The sequence below is a fragment of the Nannospalax galili genome, unplaced genomic scaffold (assembly GCF_000622305.1).
Source record: "Nannospalax galili isolate Female #2095 unplaced genomic scaffold, S.galili_v1.0 scaffold453, whole genome shotgun sequence".
In the NCBI taxonomy this organism is placed as follows: domain Eukaryota; kingdom Metazoa; phylum Chordata; class Mammalia; order Rodentia; family Spalacidae; genus Nannospalax; species Nannospalax galili.
This window is the reverse complement of record NW_008334081.1, coordinates 23948-44420: the sequence shown is the minus strand read 5'-3', so window position 1 is coordinate 44420 and position 20473 is coordinate 23948. Positions and strand designations below refer to the sequence as shown.

The window sequence follows — 20473 nt, the reverse complement described above, 5'->3', positions numbered from 1 at the left end:
GATAAAGTAACATGCCAGGTGTGGTGGTGCACACCTTTAATTGCAGTACTTGGGAGGCAGAGGCAGGCAGATCTCGGTGAGATTGAGGTCAGCCTGGTCTACATAGCAAGTTCCAGGCCAGCTGGGGCTACAGGGAGACCCTGACTCAAACAAACAAAGATACAGTAATAATCACACACAGAGGTCTTCAAAAACTTCCTAAATAACCTTAAGCTTTGTGTGGATGAGGAGCACTGTGAAGCTTCAGGGACTCAGGAACAAGGACGCACCAGGGGATAAGAGTCTCCTTTGCACAGACTGAAAATTAAAAGTCCAAATTCTCACTTTTCCCCCCATATCAACTAAATTTCACAATCCATACACTTATAGGAAAAATAAGTAATTTTAATGATTTATGTAAAAAAGAAAAATAAACTTTATGATACAATTTGATAGACTACATCATATAAAATTTTACTAACATACAATGTATATAATTTCTGCAACATAAAAATTCTATTCATATATACAAATTCATAAAAGATAAGATAGATATCTTATCTTAAAGCAAACCAGGGTTCACTGAGGGCTATGGCTAAGTTATTCAATTCAGTAGAAAAGAGATCATGAAATTTGAAGGACTAGAGCTAACAACCCTGCCCTCCCCAGACTGGTTTAGCATAATCAAATCAACAGAGCTAGAGGCCCCCTCCTCAGAGCTGGAGGGTGCCCCCCCACCGCCCCTGCCCCCCACAGGCAGGCAGCAGGGTCAGCACTCTCCTGACCTTCCTCGGTTGAGAGCACAACACGCCACTACCTTACCCTTGAAATGTACTAAGCAAAGCCACTGTGCTAACCTTAGGAAACAACATTCTCAGGCGGTCTTCACATGGTCATGGCTCTCCTCAGTTTACATAATAAATACAATACCAAGAATTGCAAGGACAGGATGAGGACCCAGACCTTCACCCAGGAAGAGCGTCTCCCAACTCAGTGAGATCCTTTATACAATAATTTAAAACCTTAGTATTTACAGTAGCATATGTAAGTGAAAAACTAAATAAAAACCATTCTTTAAAAAAATTATGCTTCAAAACATGATTTTTTAAAAATTAAAAACATTTAAAAAATGTTTTTAACCTAACTCCCCATCTTGCCCATCCCCACACAGAGGAAAAGGAGTCATGCCCCTCACACAAGGCCTTCTTAAGGAGGTTAAGGGCTAGCAGGTAGAGGCTCTGGGGGTGCTGCACCCATTGGAGTAACCTGGAGGCAAAATGCTGAGCAAAGTGAGGAGGCAGCCATGACAGCTTCACCTCAGACATGCCCACAAGGCTGGACTGAGTTCTCCTTTGTCAGTCTATGGACTTCAAGGGCTAGAAATGCAGGTGAATGCAGGTCGGTAAGATCACCGCAGAAAGAAGTTTATGTATGCGGTTAAAGGCAGGGTGACCCAACAGGTGACACGCACCTGACAAGGACACAGGTAACATTAACACCTTTCAAGTGGAAATTCAAAACATAACTCAATCATCTCAGGTCAGGCCTCACTGTACTTGCATAAAGTACGCAGTCATCCTTTGGTCAGTGCTGGTATGAAGTCCTCTCAACAGACTCAGAACCAGAAATAGAGGGCTGCCACTTCCCTGGTGGGCTGGCACCACTTACCTGGTAGAAAACTCTGGATGGGGCTAAACAGGTTGCAGCAGAGAACAGGTTATGAATGAATAAACCCTCCCACAAAGGCGTTCCGGAGAGCAAGGTGTAACTATCAAGCAGAGCGGGAAAGGTAAAGAAACATGGCCTTTTAATATACACAGGGCCAAACTCCAGCCCTGGCACCGCTGGGCTATGAGGTCAACAGTCCATTTTTATCGCAGACTGGAGCTGAAGAGTGCCTATTTCCTGTCTTCCTCCTGACATCCTGGAGGGGCATTCACCTTCGAGATGTCAAGGTGATGCTATGCACCATTTTCTGAATCTTTTCCTCGTTCTTCAGGATGTTGGCCTTCACCGCACAGATCTTATCCTGCTGCTCTCTGATCTGCTGCTCCAGCTCAGCCAGCTCAGCCTTCAGGGGCTCCACTGCACAGTCTGTGATGCTGGTGGGAAACAAGAAGGGGCTCATGAGCCGACTGTGGCTTCTGTCTGTATCTCACTCAAACCCCAAAGCTAGTCAAACAACAGACTGGCTTCATCCCAAGTCCCAGGGGAAACTGCCAGGCTCCTGCAGGCACGACATCATGGCACCGCTCACACCTGGCACAGCTGAGCATGAGGTCAGGCCTGAGAGCTGGTTTACATCTGCATTCACTCCTGCAGACCTGGGGGTTGGACCTGGGGCTTTACAAGGTTGAGCAGCACTCTTATCACTGAGCTACATCCCCAACCCCAAGATATCCATTTTAGAAAAACCAATGAGGGGGTGGGGATGTAGCTCAGTGGTAGAGCGCTCACCTAGCAAGCGCAAGGCCCTGGGTTCGGTCCTCAGCTCTGAAAAAAAAAAAAGGAAAAGAAAAAGAAAAACCAATGAAAAGGAGGCTGATATTTCTTTGGTTACTGGCTTGAGGTCCTTCATTATGTATGCAACAGAGAGCCCCAGGGGCAGCGAGAAGTAGGCTACAGTGTCCTGGTGGACATGGAGGGCAGGTGAGCCTTACTTGCTAGATGCTAGAGGACACCTCTCCCCAGGACAAGGCTCCCTGGCCTTGAAGGGTCTCCCTACTGCTCAGGTGCCTGGCTCCTATGTTCAGCAGCAACAGGCAACCTTTTATGGTTGGGCTGAACACGGGACATGTGCAGAATCCACATAGGAGCTCTGGTCAACACTGACCTTTCCCTCTGGGATTTCAGAGCCTACAAATGCAAAGTCCTTGCCACACAAAGAACAAGTCTGTAGCCTTTGATGTAACTGCAGAATCAGGTTTTATAAGGCAGAGACGTCTGGGACAGTACTCTCCAGTGCTGAAAATCAAAATTTACGTGCTAGCCAGTCACCGTGCCAGAGTGGGCACCCGGCGTTCCTGGTGATTTTCTGGCTTCCTTCATGCTGCATGTTTAAAATCTAAGGGGCTTTTGAAGAATAAAAAGACTAGTCCCGGCACTCGGGAGGCAGAGGCAGGTGGATGTCTGTGAGTTCAAGGCCATTCTGGTCTATATAGTGAGTTCCAGGTCAGCTGGGGCTACAGAGAAACCTTGTCTCAAAAAGATGAAAAAGAAAAAAAGAAAAAAAAAAAAAAAAAAAAAAAAAAAAAGACTAATCGGAAAGAGCAGACTGTTAAAGCCCAGCTTCTCTACAACACGGGCGTCCCGCTGTGTCACTGTGCAAAGCCACATTCTCTGAAGAAGGAAATCCCACAAGTCAGTACAGTTCAAACACCTCTCCAAATAAATCTCACTTGCCTAGCATGAGCAAGGCCCTAGGTTCAATCTTGAGAACCACAAAACAACCCCCTCAACTCTACCAACTATGATAAGACACAGGGAAAAGCAGCGCCCAAACTGCAAAGTTCTTCATATTTTTTAATGTCAAGTCTGTTTGTCTATGAACATAAACGCCCCAGCTTGTCTAATCACTACAAAAGAAGGTTGTTATGACGGTAAGTGGAGAAATACAGTCCCCGTTGCCCCGACCCTGCTTCTTCTGCAGCCCCCACCTCTGCTCCTTGCTCAGGGTCTCAGCGTGCTGCTTGTTCTCGCTGTGCCACAGCTGCAGCTCATTCTGCATGGCGTCCACGTCCTCCTGGATGTAGTCCATGATCTTCCCCAGGGGAAGCGCGCTCTTACAAAACGTCTGGATGGACACTCGCAGCTTCTCTATCTCCTTAGAAACGATGTCCTTCTCCTTCTTCCACGCTGACTCAGAGACAAGCGATCTCTCCTTCAGCCATGGAAAGCAGCAAGAGAAAGCTGTTAGGAGCTCCTGAGGGCAGGCAGAGCTGGACTTGCACCCTAAGCATAACTCACAAAAGGAAAAGAAAAGCTGGTGAGCTGTAGTTATCAACATGAAGGTGGACGCTCCAGAAAAGTCCTGAAGCTGAGAAAACAAGTTAGTGAGGAGAACATCTGCAAATCACACATCTATGGTGGGAGTGATAGTAGGAAATACACAGGGAACATAAAACTCAGAAAAAAAAGAAAAAGAAAAAGCACCGGCCGCCGCAAAGCACAGGGAACTGAGGCGCTGCAACATCTACAGACCTGTCACACCTGAGATGAGCAAGAGCAACATGGCCCCGGGCAGGAGAACCAGGGTCTCCTCAGTGCCGCTGGGAACATGAATGATGCAATCACTTCAGAAACCAGCTTGGGAGTTTTCTTCAAAACTATCAGTGTCATGGTTTGAATCTGAAAATGCACCCCCGAATGCAGGCTTTGCAAACTTGGTCCCCAGAGGATGGACTTTTGAGAAGTGACGGGGTAACCAAGGTTCTCACTTCATGGACAATGAAATCACAGCTAGCTGGGGCCTGGCTGGGAGCTGCTGTGAAGGGAGCATCTTCTCCTGCCTGTTCCTCTGTGCTGCCGCTTCTCAGCGACATGAAGTGAGCGCCCCACTCAGCTCCACCCTCAACCGTGGCCTTTCCAGCACAATGCTCTGCCTCACGCAGGCCCAGGACAATGGAGCTCACCAGCCATGGGTAGAAACGCTGAGCCGGTGAGCCACGGTCCCTCTTTCTCCCTTTATGCTGTCTTCCTCAGGTTGTAACCACAGTACACAACTGAAGTACAATCCAGCAGTTATACTCCCAGGCAGAGAAAAGTCATACTCACAACCACAGAAAGATCTGTGAAGACGTGGGGACAAAAACTGCCACCTATTTCCAAACCAAGCCTTTAGGAGGTACGGCCTGGCTGGAGGAAGCACGTCACTGGGGCTTTGAAGATCACAGCCACGCCCACTTCCAGACTAGCTTTCTCTGCTTCCTGTGCCTGCTTGAAGATGTGAGCGCACGCCTCCCACCATGTTGGACTCTCACCCCCCTGGAACCATAAGCCAAGTAAACCCTTCCTCCTATAAGCTACCTTGGCCATGGTGTTTTATCACAGCAATAGAAAAAGTAATAATACAGAGGATCTTGTGGTGAGAACATGCTGGACTGGACTGGTGTCAGCATCCTGGGAGTGATGGTGACCCTCGCTCTGCAAGGTGACTTGCCAGGAACACCAGGAAGGCCATGCAGCACACCTCCAGTGCTTCTTCCAAATGCAGAGAAATCTAGTCACCTCAAAACGAAACACGCGTGTTAAGAGAGAACAGGAAAACTGGCATGGCAGTGCACAAACTAACTTAAATCAGAAGGGGTGGGGGTGTCTGCCACTGCTGCCCACTAGCTGCTGTACTGCTCAGGTCAACGCTCCTGAGCAGAGCTCCACCCTCCATTAACTAAACCCCCAAAGCAAAGGTGGTTGAGAACTGATTAAAATCATACTGGGGGAAGGAAGAAACAGGAGGTGACAGATCTCAGTCTTTGAACAACAGACTCTTTCACAACCTGATCCACACACAACCTGTGAAATGCTCGTTCTTCATAAGCAAAAGGAAACTACATTCAAGAACAAAAGTAAAGCCCAGGGGCTGCACAGATGGCTCAGTGGTTAAGAGCACTGGCTGCTCTTGCAGAGGACCTGGGTTCGATTCCACACATCTCAGCTAACAACCATCTGTAACTCCAGTTCTAGGGGATCCGACACCCTCTTCTGTCCTCCACAGGCATTGCAGGACATGGGTGCACTTACATACACACAGGCAATACACTCACACATGAATTTAAAAATATTTTTAAAGTTGCCTTTAAATTGTTAAAATGTATTTACTCGGCAGTAAATGAACTCTATTTGTATAGTAAAAGCTTTATTAAGCTATCTGGAAACATAATTAGTACCAAAAAATAAGTGTACAACTGATTACTACTGGGTGAGGGAGAGTAGGCCATACCAACGATCTCTATAGATAGGGTGAATTTGCACTGAAGGACACCTGGGTACAAATGCTTGACTGGATAGGACTTAACATGTACAGTGGAATACATGAGGTCTGGTGGGGGGTGGGGTGGGGGACATGGGTGGGGAAGGGGGTCTAAATTTGATTAAGAACTGCTGTATGAAATATACAACAGCTCAATTAAAAAATATATATATATTTGCATGTACCACTAAACCTGGCTTATCGCATGTGTATTCCGGCAGTTTTCTACTGTGTCATATAAAATATAAATGTATGTGGGTACAAAAAAGTTGCTCCCAAGTTTTAAAAGCTGACAAAATGCGGAGCATCACGGGAGAATATTAAGATGCAGAGTTCCTGGGGCTGGAGAGATGGCTCAGCAGTTAAGAGCACTGACTGCGCTGGCAGAGGACCTGGGTTCGATTCCCAGCACCCAGGGGACTCTGAAGCCCTCTTCTGACCTGCGCGGCACTGCAGGTCCCGGTGCACTCACGTACATGCAAGCAATACACTCATGCACATAAAATAAAAATAATAAAATATTGAAAAAAAAAAGATGCAGAGTTCTGTTTGGTTGGTTGTTTGGTGTTTTGTGTTCTCTTGTTTTGAGACAGTCTCATGTAGCCCAGGCTGGCCTCGAACCTATCATATCACATAGGCAAAGATGACCTTGAACCCGATTGTCTTGCCTCTCCCTCTAGAGCGCTGAGCTGGCAGGTGTGCACCACCACCCCGGCTTGGGGCATGTGTGTTCCGACCATTATCTTTAAGAGCGTCTTCCACTGCGCCATCAGTCATCTCAGGCTGGTCCTGTGCTCTGAACCTGGCTGCTGGCACACAGGTGACCTCACTGCTGGTCGCTGCACTGGTCCCTGTCAGAAGCAGGTGTCACCCAAGCTTGCCCCATACCCGTGCTTCTAACTGCTGTGATTTGCTAATGGAACAGCTGAAGCTGAAACGGCTCCGTCTCATTCCCTTCAAGGATGAACTCGTCTCTTTAGGCCTGAGACACTGACGGGCAACAGCTGTCCTCAGATGAACCCAGGGACGTGCTTCTGAGGCCCCTTCTGGGGTGACGAAGCTGAGAAGAGGAGGTGCAGTCCTCATCTTGTGTCACAGTCATGTACCGCCATGTCATGTTCTGCATGTGACCACAGACATGGGGACAAAAACTGTCACCTATTTCCTTAAAAACAAGCCCAAATGCCCCAACCACAAGAAGCCTCTTCATCAATCAGTTCCAACAATTCCCAGTTTAACCATTCAAGTAAGGGAAGAAACAGCACAGCACACACCCCCTTTGATCATTCTTACAGAAATTTCAATGGTGACAATATCCCAATAAAAGTCAACCCAATACTAGAACCACAAATAAACTGAACCAAAATAAAAACACGTTCGTCTGGTACAGGGTGGCCATAAAGGGAAAGTTTTTTCCTACGAGGGTTAAAGCATTTGTGATGAAATTGCACCACCTAGCTACCAAGTAAGAACGCTAAGAGCACTCTAAATCACCAAAGTAAAATAGAGACTGAAGTCCCTCAGCCAAGGACTGAGTCAACAGCACTCACTGTCGACTATTTACCTTAAATAAAAGTCATGATTCAGTTACCAGTTCACTGAGACACTGCGAAACACAACAGGCTCTTATATTTCCAAAGAAATGTGTCCCTCCCCTCTCCCCCACAGTTTTTTGAGAGAGCATCTCACATAGCCCAGGCTGGCCTCAAACTTCTGGATTTCAGAAGCGTATCACCATGCCGGGCTGTAAATGACAGCCATCCATAATTTCTTGTCATTTGCTACACTGTGCCCTTAATTAAACCTTTCTTTCAGAAGGGCAATAAATACATAGGAGCTGCCCTGCATGGTAGCACACACCGAATCCTGGTTCACCCAACGAAGAGGCAAGAACACGAACTCACAGAAACCTTACACCAACTAAGAGAAAAGAGAACCTACAGAAAGAATGACTCCCAACAGTCCACTTCCAAGTAAAGAACCGAATTGCAACAAGGCCTGACATTTACATTCAGTTGGAGCAACTGAGGCAGCAAGATAAAAGGGAGACTAAGCACTGGGTGAGGGTGTTTAAACAATGCTTTAGAAGTGCCAGACGACCTCTGCAGCTGCACAAGCTTTGGAGAGCAAGAATTTCCACAGCAGTTGAGCACTAGAAAACTGCATTCTGGTTATTTTTCAAAACTTCTCCATGAACTTGAATTAAGGGAAAAAATGCTGGCAGGGGCTAACATCTTACTATTAACAAAGGTTTTATTTCCTCTCGAAAAGCAAACGTGAAGACAGGATCATGGGAAAATGCTTAAAGCAGCCGATGTACAAATTTATTCTACAACATGTTGTTTGAGTCCACTATCACAGTAAGAAGTAGCCTTTCTTCCCATGGAACTTCAAAGAGAGCCTGGAGGGATGCCCAGATTAGAAATATGTACTTCCTTAACACTGAAAAACATTCCCTCCAAAAAATGCAAAGTGCCACCAGGACAGGAGGCACGTACAGTGCATGCATCCCGCAGAGCCACCTATTTGAATGCTCGGATGAGGGGGAGGGAGGAGGAAGATGATGCTTAACCTGCGTCCCACAGGGGCACACAGCACGTTCACCTTCAAAACCACAAGGAAGGGTGCAGGATTCCTGTGATTTCTGACACAGGTTAGAAAGCAGATACGCCTTTGTGTAGACTTGGGAAATGTTGATAAAAACCAATCACAAACTAAGCCACCAAGAAAGATTTACAAGTCCCAACAATTAATCATTGTTACATTAGAAATTGTTGATAAAGACTAAAAAAAAACCTTTCCTTGAAAGTAAATCAGCCCTCTGGTAACCCATACATCAGGGAAGAAATCATTCTGACTTACCTGGATACTAAAATTAAAAAGGGTTTTAATATTCAACATCAATTTAGTATTAAAGTTTAAAACGTTGGGATAGGACTGTGCAGGCAGCTGAGTTGGTGAAGGCCCTGCTCCGCAAGCATGCAGCCCTGGGTCTGGCACACACAGAAAGTCAGGCAGAGCGGTACATGCCTGCAATACCAACACGGGCTGGGGTGGGGAGACGGGTGGATCCCGAGGGCTGGCTAGCCAGCCGGTCAAGTAAATCAGTAAGCTACGGGTTCTGTGAGACAGTCTGGCATAGGGAGAAGAGCACCTACGACAGACACCAGATGTTGGCTTTCGACCTCTACATGCACTCACACAAGAGTGGGTGCACACACATATGCACACAGCAGCACTCAGGTCAGGATAAAACATACTTAAAAGGAGATAAACAATCTTATACCTGTTTTCTTTTTCTTATTTTGAGACAGGGTCTCCCAGTAAGAATGTAAGTCTCCATTCTCTGTCTCCACCTCCCTCTGTGCTGGGGTTACAGGTATGTGTGGGATTTGAACTCTGATGCTCATGCTTATACAAAAAGCCCTTTTAACCGCTGAATCATCTTTCCATCCCCCAGTTTTCTTTTAAAAAAACAAAAGCTGGGGGCTAGAGAGATGGCTCAGTGGTTAAGAGCACTGGCTGCTCTTACAGAGGACCTGGACCCCCAGCACCCACATGGCAGCTAACAACCCTCCAGTAACTCCAGTCCCAGGGGAATCTGACACCCTCCTCTGAAATCTGCAGGCATTTCACAACATGGGTGCACTTACATACTTGTATGTAATACACCTATAAACATAAAACAAAAATGATATACACACACAAAAAATCAACAAATTTTTAAAAAAGACATATTTGAGGAGGAGGAAGCATAAAAATGTACTTCATGTTAATTACTAGAGGTGATAAACATTACCAGTGAAATCTACCGGATGACTTTATATCCATACTCAGGTACTAAGGATCCAAGTATAACTGACTATGACTAGTAATAATCAGATACATAGAGATTAAAGACACACGTGCAAACATCTAAGTGTTAGTAGCATTAAAAATGTAGGAAACAGCATATTTTAAAACGAAGTGAAGATCTTCTTTAAAAGGTAAAAACTCATTCAATTTTATGTCTTACAGGGTTTATACTGAGTTCAATATTGTATAACTGTATTAATTCAACTGTGAACCTAAAAATTTACAGCCACTTTTGAAAGAGATGCATCCTTGCTCTGGAATGTGTTACTGAATATGTTAAAGCTGTAATGAAATGCTTCTTCTAATCATGTGGTTATTAAATAAAAAAAGAAAAAGACAAAGCTAAAATAGTCTTACTCAAGCACTAGAAAGACTAAGTCAAGCACTAGAGAACTAAGTACTCAAGGGTATTCCAAGGGAAATGAAGAAGCCACTGAAATGAAAAGAGAAGGAGCTGCCAAATGGAGCTGCCTTTGCTCCAGTGTCTGCACTGTCCAAAGCTCATCAAGGATCTAAAGACTCGGCACCACTGAGCCCGGAGACTGCAGCTGCCTTAAACATTGCAAAATGTGAATGAAATAAACAGCTGGGGTACTGGCAGTACTGGGGTACTGACCCCTTTGGCAAAACCACCTGCCACTGCACACCGACACGTGGAGACATGCTGGTTCTGGAACCCTCAGCCCAGCCAGGCTGCTCCCTCCACGGCCCCATGCCTTGCCAGGACCGCCAACCTCAGCATGTTTGGAGCACGTGAAAATCCACCCAAAAAAAGTTCTAACTAGTGGTAACATAATCTGTGCTTGTTAACTGAGGAGCAGAGGCTAAAACAGACTTCACTTCGTGGTGTCTGTAGCTACTTTTCTGCTGCTGTGAAAAACACCATGGCCAACACAACTTATAGAAGAGTTTATTTTGGATTATTCAGAGTCCACCAGGACAGAGAGGCTCAGAGGCAGGAGCTGGGAACAGAAAGTTCACATGGAGCCCCAAACTCAAAGCAGACAGTGAACTGGAAGTGGGCAAGGCTCTGAACCCTCCAAGCCCACCCTCAGTGATGTGGGAGATTCCAAGACCTCCCTAAACAGCGCCACCAACAGGGGACCAAGAGTTCAAATATCTGAGCCTATGGGGGACATTCTCAAACTACCAGTGTCCTTTGTGACAGGTTTACAATGTAAGTGGGACACCCAACTTCCAGTAAGTATCCTAAAGCGGAGGGCATGCCTTCCCCTTCTCCCTTTCCCTCTCTTGCTGGCTGGAATTCAGTCCTGGAACTTGAGCTGGGGCAGCCATCTGTGCCCCAAGGTGCCTAAAGGGAGGCATGTGGAAGGGTGAGGCAGAGGCTTCTGGGTGCACCTTGCTCAAGCCTCTGTTCAGACCTCTCGCTCGCTTGCAGGAACCTGATTCAAGTATGGCTGAGAATTGAACCAGGGCCTCTGCAAGAGCAGCCAGTCCTCTTAACTGCTGAGTCATCTCTCCAGCCCCCATTAGTGATATTCTTGCCTGTAATGATAACAGTAAAGAGAAAAACGCAGAGCCAGGCACAGTGCTACACTTGAGGGCAGAGGCAGGAGGATCACTGCGAGTCTATGCCAGCCTGGTCTATACAGTGAATTCTAGGCCAAGCAGGGCCACCCACTAAGATGCTATCTACAAATAGAGTGCAAACTGAAGGATTAATAAAATATGGTTTGCATTTGAACACTGTAGAGTGCTAAAAAACATTAATAAAAAGGAATTACAGATATAATCATGGACTATTGCGGGTGTCCTGGGGCCGGATACAGACACCGGAAGTCAGGTGAGAAGCAGGCAGTGCGAGCAGAGGCAGACTCATTTATTGCGGATATGGGGCTCCCTTATATCCCCCTCCCGGTGTCCCACTGGTCCACTGACAGGTCGTGTCTGTTCCTCATTGGCTCTCTGTATCAGGCCATTTTCACGTCAGCCGTCTCTATGTCTTTTGGCAGAACACAGGTTTGCCTCGGCCAGATGTTTCTGGTGCGTTTGCAGCGCATGCGCTGGTTGTTCAGGCCACACTTCTTCCTACAACAGACAAGTCTTTTTCGTTCTTTTTTTGTTTTCTTTTCCTTTTAAAAAAAATTTTCCTTTTTCTTTTTTGAAGTGCTGGGGACCTAAACCAAGACCTTCACCATGCTGGGCAAGTACTCTAGGAGTTCTCTAGATGCTGAGATTACAAAGCAAGTGGTGGAACGTATGGACATGGAACAATTTGCATATAGTTTCTCAGTAGTGTGAATGCACACTGTTCAAAACACTTGAAACCCAACGACATGCATGATGCGACACATGAGTACGAAAAGCCCCAGGTGCACCCGAGGACTGGGAGCACGCACTTGCTGATGGACAGAGAGATGTGCCAACTGCATCTGTAACATTTTATTCCGTAAGCTATGTGTGGGGTAGACGAATATAAATATAAGGGACATAAACATCAATGTTAATACAAACAAATGAATGACAACTACACAGAAATGAGAAGCACGGCCAGGCAGCGGGACAGCATCAGCATAAAACTCGAGTAGAGCTAGTGGGCACCACGGGACCCCAGCAGACTCAGGAGGCCAAGGCAGAAGGGCTATGCATTTGAGGTTAGTCTGAGATACATAGCCAGATCCTGTGTGAAGTAAATGTGTAAGATCAATACATGGAGCCACACGGAGCCACATGAAGCCACTGTGAGAGCCACATGAGACCCTGACTTTGTCGTAACAGCAGAGACATCGTGGAGAAGAGGAGAGGAGGAGGGTAGCTAGGGCTTTCCAGACACAAACATCAGTGCTTAAGGCAGAAGGAACACAACAGAGCCCAGCAGCACACTCAGTGTCTGGGGGCATCCTTGAACAGTGGAGACAGGGAGGGTCTCCACACACAGTGAGTCCAGACTGACCAGACACCCAAAGATGACTCACATGACTTCAGCTATGAAAAACAACAACAGGACTACCTTACACCAGGTAGAAGTGATGTCAGACACAGCAACACACTGCATATGGAAAAAGACTAAACTTATATCATATCTGAACAGTTGTTTTAAAAGAATAAAAAATAGGGGAACTGGAGAGATGGCTCAGCACTTAAGGACACTGGCTGCTCTTGTAAAGGACCTGGGTTCAATTCCCAGCATCCACACAGCAGATAACAACCATCCACAACTCTAGTTCCAAAAGAATCTGATGTCCCTTCTGACTTCCTCCGGCATTGCACAACACAGGTGCACTTACATACATGCAGGCAATACAACTCATACACATAAAAAATAAACTATTTGAAAAATAAAAAGTAGGGATGGGGGGTGCTCCAGAGAGTGCACAGTGGCTAAGAGCACTGGCTGCTCTTGCAGAGGATATGCATTCAGTTCCCAGCACCCACATGACACTTAACAACTGACCATAATCTCCAGAATCTCCAGTTCCAGGGATCCAACACTCTCTCTGACCTCCTCAGGCACTGCACAACATGGATGCACTTATATACATGTAGGCAAACACTCACATACACAAAATAAAAATAAACCAGTAAGATAAAGAAATGGTGAGGACGAGCAGCAACTGCAATGGCCAGGTTCAGACCCCAAAGCTCCGAGACGGAAAGGCTTTTCATAAACATGCCAGCAAAACTCATTTGAGGCATTTTTAGCTTTTAGCATTCCGTCTTCCTACCAAGTGTGATGACGGTTCTGTTGTGTAAGCAATTCACATGTTTGCCTCCGACCTTGCTGGGGCTTCAAGGCAGATGGTACCTACATCATAGTACAATCCTACTTTTTAAAAATGATTTATTTATTTTTATTTGTACAAGTGTTTTGATGGACAGTATGTATACTGGCATGTGTGTAGTGCCCAGTAAGGCTGGAAGGGGGCGACAGAGCTGCCATGTGGGTGCTGGGAATCAAACCTGGGTCCTCTGGAAGAACAGCAAGTGCTCTCAACACCTGAGCCACCTCTCCAGCCCCTATAGTACAATTCAAGAACCTATCTGGAAGCCATCAGCTTTGTGTGAAGGGCCACATCTCTGTCCCTGTATCCCAGAGCTACTGAGGAAGGAGGTGAGTAAGGACCGAGTTGGTGAGCACAGGGCTCCTGCTGAAGAGGCAAAAATGATGTGCGTTGTTGTTAAGAAAACAAAAGATACAGTGTCAGGACCATCAGACTGGGAAAAGGACTCTCCATATATGCCCACCCGACAGAGGACACTGGGATATTCAGATTCTACACACAGCCATGAACAAATGCTGAACTACCCTCAGGGGCTAAGGAACAGCTCAGTTTGTAAAGCGATGGCTTCACAAGCATGAGGATCTGAGGAATCTCCAGAAGCCACATAGGAAAGAGGGACACAGGGTATGCATTTGTAATCCCAGTGCTGGAGATGAGAAGACAGTAGATCCCTGGAGGCTCACTGCCAGCCAGCACATCCAATCAGTGAGCCTTCAGCCAGTGAGAGACATTGTCTCAAAAAAACACTATGGACGGTACCAAGGAATGATGCCCAATGTTTTTCTCTGACCCTCACATGCACATGTACAGATAAGTGCACAACTTTGAAAGCCACTGCTAAGGAAAATATAAGCCATAAACTGGAAGAAAAAAATTTGCAGATCCTATGTGAGGAAAAAGACTTGTGTCCAGAATATTTAAAGAACTTTCAAAATTCAGGAAGAAGCAGTCAGCCTAATTAAAGACTCAGCAGAAATGTGGCTGCGCTGTGCAGGGAGACCTGAGGGTGTCAGCCAAGCGCAGGAGATGCTCAGCAGCAAAGCCACTGGGGAGGCGACGTAACCAGAACTCCAGGCTGGCCTGCCAAGTGAGGAGGCTGACAGGAATCCAGTGGTTCCCCCACTTTGCAAAATGGTTTGGCAGATACTTACAACACTGCAGCATACTTGCCATCAAACTCAGCAGCCCCACTCCTAGGTATGAATAAGATCGTCCATCATCACAGAATTGTTTGCGAGTGCTCATGACAGCTCTACTCCTATGAGCATGACCAGAAGTAAACCAAGCATACATAGGTGACAGATGCACCGTGGCACATCCATACAATGGAATACTTACTACTGAGGAATGTAAAGGAACGGACTTGGTGAGATGGCTCAGTGGGAGAGTGAATCTGTTTCAGGAGCCTGATAATCTGAGTTCGATCCCTGGGACCCATGTGGTAGAAGGAGAGAATCGACGCACTCAAATTGTCCTCTGACCTCCACACACACACCATGGGTATACACACATGCACACACACAATATAACCTAAAAATTAAAAAATAAAATACTTGAAGCTGGGTGTGGTAGGGCATGTCTTTAATCCCAGCACTTGGGAGGCAGAGGCAGGCAGATCTCTTGAGTTCAAGGCCAGCCTGGTCTACATAGTGAGTTCCAGGACAGCTGGGGCTACAGGAGACCCTGTCTCAAAAAGACCAAAAAATAAAAAGAAATAAAATAAAATACTTGAATAAAGGAAGCCAAACCCCTCCAGAGGGTGTGCCCTTTCTGACTGCATTGCACACAAACTCCAGCACAGAGACAAAAGCAGGCACCATGGAGAAGTCAGTGCTGTGTAATCGCTGGCAGCAGGCCATCTCTAAGGGTCTAAGGGACCAGTACATTCTCTGTCCTGACTGTGGATGTGCAGAGCTAGGGAACAGACCTGCCTTCCCCTGGGAAAGCTGCCACAGCCTCTCGAGCGCAGCACTCTGCATCTCCTGGCATAGCCCAGAGCTGGACCCTGCCTTTGGGAGTGACTCTTACTGAACACAGGCACAGGTGTCTGCCCAGGCGATGGCTGTCACACCACGTGGCTGAGCTGAGTAGTTGAAAGGACCAGTCTCCTTGGTGGCTCCCTCGGGGAAAGGGGACTAGAGCACCGACAAATGCACTCCCCTTTCCCTGGATGCTTTTATTTCTTTGTTAAAAAAAAAAAAATTTAAAGTATTTTCAGATTAGTGAGTTATACCTCATGTTCATCAATAAATCTTAAGACGACCACAGTGACCTGCTGGTTCTTCTATGTCCAGCTGCGATGCACTTCACCCCTGATGATGCACACACTCAATATGCTTTTTCAAAAGCAGTAACTGCTCACCAAACAAGGACATATCTCCTTTCATCTTCTGAGGTGTACCCTCTAAAGTGTATTCTTCATAGCAAAGTCTGAACACCCCAGAACACACTGTATAAACCCACAGCTGTGACACTGAAGCCTGTAGGTGCTGGACATGACCCACACTAGCAGCCTGGACGGACGCATGCAAGAAAGGACACAGTGCACGGGTTCTCAGAACATCACTAGAACATCTGGTGGCACATAAACAGGACATGGCAACCCTATTCCACGGGACACAGCCCACAGAAGATACTTCTCACCCTGAGGAGCAGGCGCCACAGCTGTGGGTCCAGCCTGCAGAATGCTACTCCACTCAGTCGAAGGCCTCTAGCCACACAGTTCTCCCCAGCTATTTCAGCTCATATTTGCATGATAGGACAGGACACTTTATAGTGAATTATCTAAGACAAATAATCATTCATTCAACTGGGGAAAATGTGCATGTGTGCACACACCCTCACATATACAACGTTTTGCAATTGTCGACTGATAAAGCTAACTAGCCAAGAAACTTGTTTATTTAAAGAAAAATTATTCTATTTCCCAGCTGTGGTATTTGAATGAAGCACAGGTGCTCACCCAAGGTCACGTGCCCAAGGAAAGGGTGGGGCTGACAGAACACCATGCATCCCAAGACCTAGGAGCCAGATACACATAGAACTTACACTCAGAGACCGGACAGAAAATCCCCCAGCTTTTAGTTTTCAACGACCCAGGGCCAGGTGGCCAGCACATCCGCTCTGCAACAGGCCAGGGAGAAAGGGTGGGCAAGGCCACAAGGGAAGGCCATGGAGTCGAGGCAGAACAGGCTCCCCATGCCAGCCGTTGCCCATTGCCAGCCACAGGCAAACACCACAGGCTGGATGGTCAGGAGCCAGCCCCTTGCAGAGCCCCATGTTCTCTATCCCCCTACTGGGGTAGGAAATGGCATTTCAATACATGAGCAGGAATTACTAATTTCAAAAACACACAACACATGTAAGAAGTTTTTACAGCATGAGACACTGCCGAGCGCCAGTGTCAAGGGTTGCCATACCTTCTCCCCAGGTCGAGGGGACTGTCCCAGCTTCTCATAGTCCTTCTTGGTCTCCAAAATCTTCTTCACAAGCCCACCTGTTAAAACCAGTGGCTTCACGTTAGATGTTAAAGCTTAAAATGCTAATGCTTATTTTCCGCCCAAGAAGCTATTTCAAGGGGGAAGGGGAAGGAATAGCAATTCTTATCCTTAACCCAAGAGAACCGTAACGTCCATCAGCAAGAAGAACCAGGATCCGGATACAGACAGAGCTCTTATTAATGGCCAGGCCTGGAACTTCCCCAGCTCCGTCCGGACCAAAGCAAAGCTTCCCGTGATAAAGACAGATTACAGCAAAAGCAGCCGGTAGATGTGAATTACGAAGCGTCAAAGCATGCCGCAGAAATCTGCCCCTCAAAAGCTGAAAAGTTTGGGCAATAAACAGAGTTTCTCCTTCTCAAAGCTACAAGGAAATGCAGATTAATATTCAAAATACAACCACCTGCTGCAAACAGAGAGAGTAATTTTTGGTTGTTTCAGCCTAGATCTGGGCAAGAACACTGAATTTCCTTTAGACTTCTCCATGGAGTAAATATATAAAAATCATTTTCTTAAAAACATCATTTTACCCAAACATGTCTCAATATGAGACTGAAGAGGTTAGTGATGAAACAGCCACACAGCCGTCAAGAGAGGTGAAGACCTCACCTCTGTGAGGAGCGACAGCCAGCCCAGATGTCAGGTTCAGGAATAATGTTGCTGCACATACATCCACACACATCTCCCTATATTTTACCATCACCTACAGGGGAAAGTGAGAACAGGGACCTAGAAAGAGCAAGGGTTAAAACCCTACACCGGTGCTGGGGCGGGGGCAGGGTGCACACTTGTAATCCTAGCACCCAAGGGGCTGAGGCAGAAGGACTGCCACAAGGGGTCTCCCCAGTGAGTTTAAGGCCAACCAGGGAGGCATACTGGGACCCTGCCTCAAAAACAAAAACAAAAAACCCTTGTACTCCTTAATACATTTAGCTGTTTCATTTAACCTTAAAGCCACGGGAATATTTTACAGGAATAAAACCGAAGTTGAGCTGGGTGTGGTAGCACGTGCCTCTAAGCCCAGCACTGAGGAGACTGAGGCAGGAGATCAGCCTGGGCTACACAGCAAACCCCAGTTTCAAGAAAACATGCATGTGCGTGTGTGTGTGTGCACGCGTGCGTGCGTGCGTGTGTGTACACACATGTCTTGGACATCAAGACAAGTTGCCACGTGACCAGAGCCCATGCTTCTCAGTCCTATGGTTCCCTCCACACCTGCACTGGGCAAGAGTGCTCCTCCTAGAACACACATGGCTTGTGTGACCTGACTGGAGCACAGCACACCATGACTACTTGCATCAGACTCTTCCAGGTCACACAGGAAGAGACACCCGTGCACAGGGAACACACGTGCACACACACCGGCACTCACCATGCTTTTCCTCGTCCTCCACATCCCCCACCGGCACCTAGGCAAAGATGTAGAGAGGAAACTCAGGTACACCAGATATCAAAACCATGCTTTTGTGACCTCAAAATATTTAAAGAAAGTAGAAAACTGATTGGAAAAATTGGGAAAACTGTTGTCTATACAAAATCAAAAGGCTGGACTCCAAATTTTTAATATAATTACTAAAAACAGCACCCTCTGGTGAACTAACCATTTCAATTTCTGACATTTCTGAAAGCTGCGGGTCACCTTCCACCACAAACTGCTCATCGTCCTCGTCATCAGAATTCTGTGAGTCAATGATCACATTGGAGACAGTTTTACCACTGCCTGCCCTAAACAAGAAGAAATGATTCACATCAGAAGTCACACATCACCCGCAGCCTTTCATCATCCCCCAAACATCTGGAAACATCAGCAGTTCTCTGAGAGAAACTGGACTGCCACCCCCCCACACAGGTGAAGGGAAACCTCAGGGACCAGCAGGGCAGAGGGAACACCCCCTCCACCACCCTGTGCAACCTCCACTGCTCACCAATCCTGGCCACAGCCAGTCCCTCTACTGCAGCCTAGCTGGTCCCTCTACAGAACAAAGGCCCTCAGGATCTCCCGATTCCCTGACTCTGGCTCAAAGACTACACCTTCGCCTGCTACCCTATTTTTAACTTGTACAATTAAGCCTTTAGCCTTTTTTTTTGGTCTTTTTGAGACAGGGTCTCCCTGTAGCCCCAGCCGGCCTGGAACTCACTATGTAGACCAGGCTGGCCTTGAACTCACAGAGATCCACCTGCCTCTGCCTCCCAAGGGCTGGGATTAAAGGTATGTACCACCACGCCCGGCTAACTTTTTTCCTTTTTATGCTTAGTCTTCTATCTAGAAGTCAGAGAAATACAAACCACAGCCCAACACTTGCACATGCATTTAGAGAGGTACTTGTATATGTGCACACATAGTTCCCCCTTTCACCCATCTAGAATGCATATTGCTCTGTGGTTTAAGGTGATGACCTAACCCCACTTTTCTTCAATAGCATGTTTTACCAGCACCACCTACTGCACCCCCACTCTGCCTCTAGGCATAGACCCAAGCATCCCACTGACCACTGGAGAGAACATGCAGCCCTTGTGACTCCTGCTGGGGCAGCCTCACCTGTCTGCCAACGTCTCAGTGCTCTCTTGTCGTCTGACCCGGGGAGGCGCTGGGCGTGCACTCCCAGGTCGAGGTATTCTTCTAATCCCAGATTTTGGAAAAGAAAAGGATATGAGACACACACACATTTCAAAGTAGACAAAAAACCCAAGTCAACATTAGCACCGACATCCGTGCCACCAACAGCATGCTAGTCAGTGCACACTATACAGAGGATGTAGACACCCGATTCAGAGAGCAACTGTCATTCCCATGTGACACACCTCAGCCATCACCAGAAACTTCACTGAACACTACAATGCTCTATGCAGTTATGTAACTCAGGCACAGAAAAACTACAGGTGTTCCCGCACTTACAATTTAGCATTAGCACCAAATGGACATCAAAAGCTACAGCAGGAGGCACCACAGCTGCTCCTAGTGGCCACATCACCCAGGCACCAGGAAAGCACACACACCTGAGGCTGGAGGACAGTTCACTGGGGATCTCTCCGTTCTCTGACACCTCGGGCTTATCTTGGCCAGTAGGTCCAGCTTCTCCTGAACAGGTGACAATTTAATCAGCAATTCACAAAGAATTCAATAGTAACAAAGATATATTTATTTCAAATATAAGTATCAATTCAAATAGACATCTTTAAATTAATTTAATTGGAAAGGCATCAATCAAATGATTGCAAATTTAAATAAGCTCTTTCATCTGTCATTTGATGATGCTAACTAAAACAGGCAGAGGTCTGAGAGCTAAATGTGAACATTTGGGGCCACAGGTATGCTCAGCCCTCTTAATGCAAGCTGGCCAACAACTCAAGAAATAAGGCCCAAAAGATAGGTGGATCAGGGGCTGCAGAGATGGCTCAGCAGTTAAGAGCACTGGCTGCTCTTGCAGAGG

At 46.7% G+C, this 20473-nt stretch overlaps 1 protein-coding gene across 1 annotated transcript in view; it reads right to left on the bottom strand.

Moving 5' to 3' along the window:
- Positions 1–374: 374 nt before the first annotated feature.
- Positions 375–20473, bottom strand: part of Traf3ip1 (TRAF3 interacting protein 1) — a gene marked incomplete at its 5' end in the record, with an annotated part of 36661 nt that continues 16562 nt past the window's right edge. The window contains 7 exon segments of the mRNA XM_008829122.3: positions 375–2081; positions 3636–3859; positions 16965–17041; positions 18415–18451; positions 18644–18767; positions 19582–19662; positions 20040–20121. Coding sequence (XP_008827344.1) covers positions 1916–2081; positions 3636–3859; positions 16965–17041; positions 18415–18451; positions 18644–18767; positions 19582–19662; positions 20040–20121 — 791 coding nt within the window. The 3' untranslated portion in view covers positions 375–1915.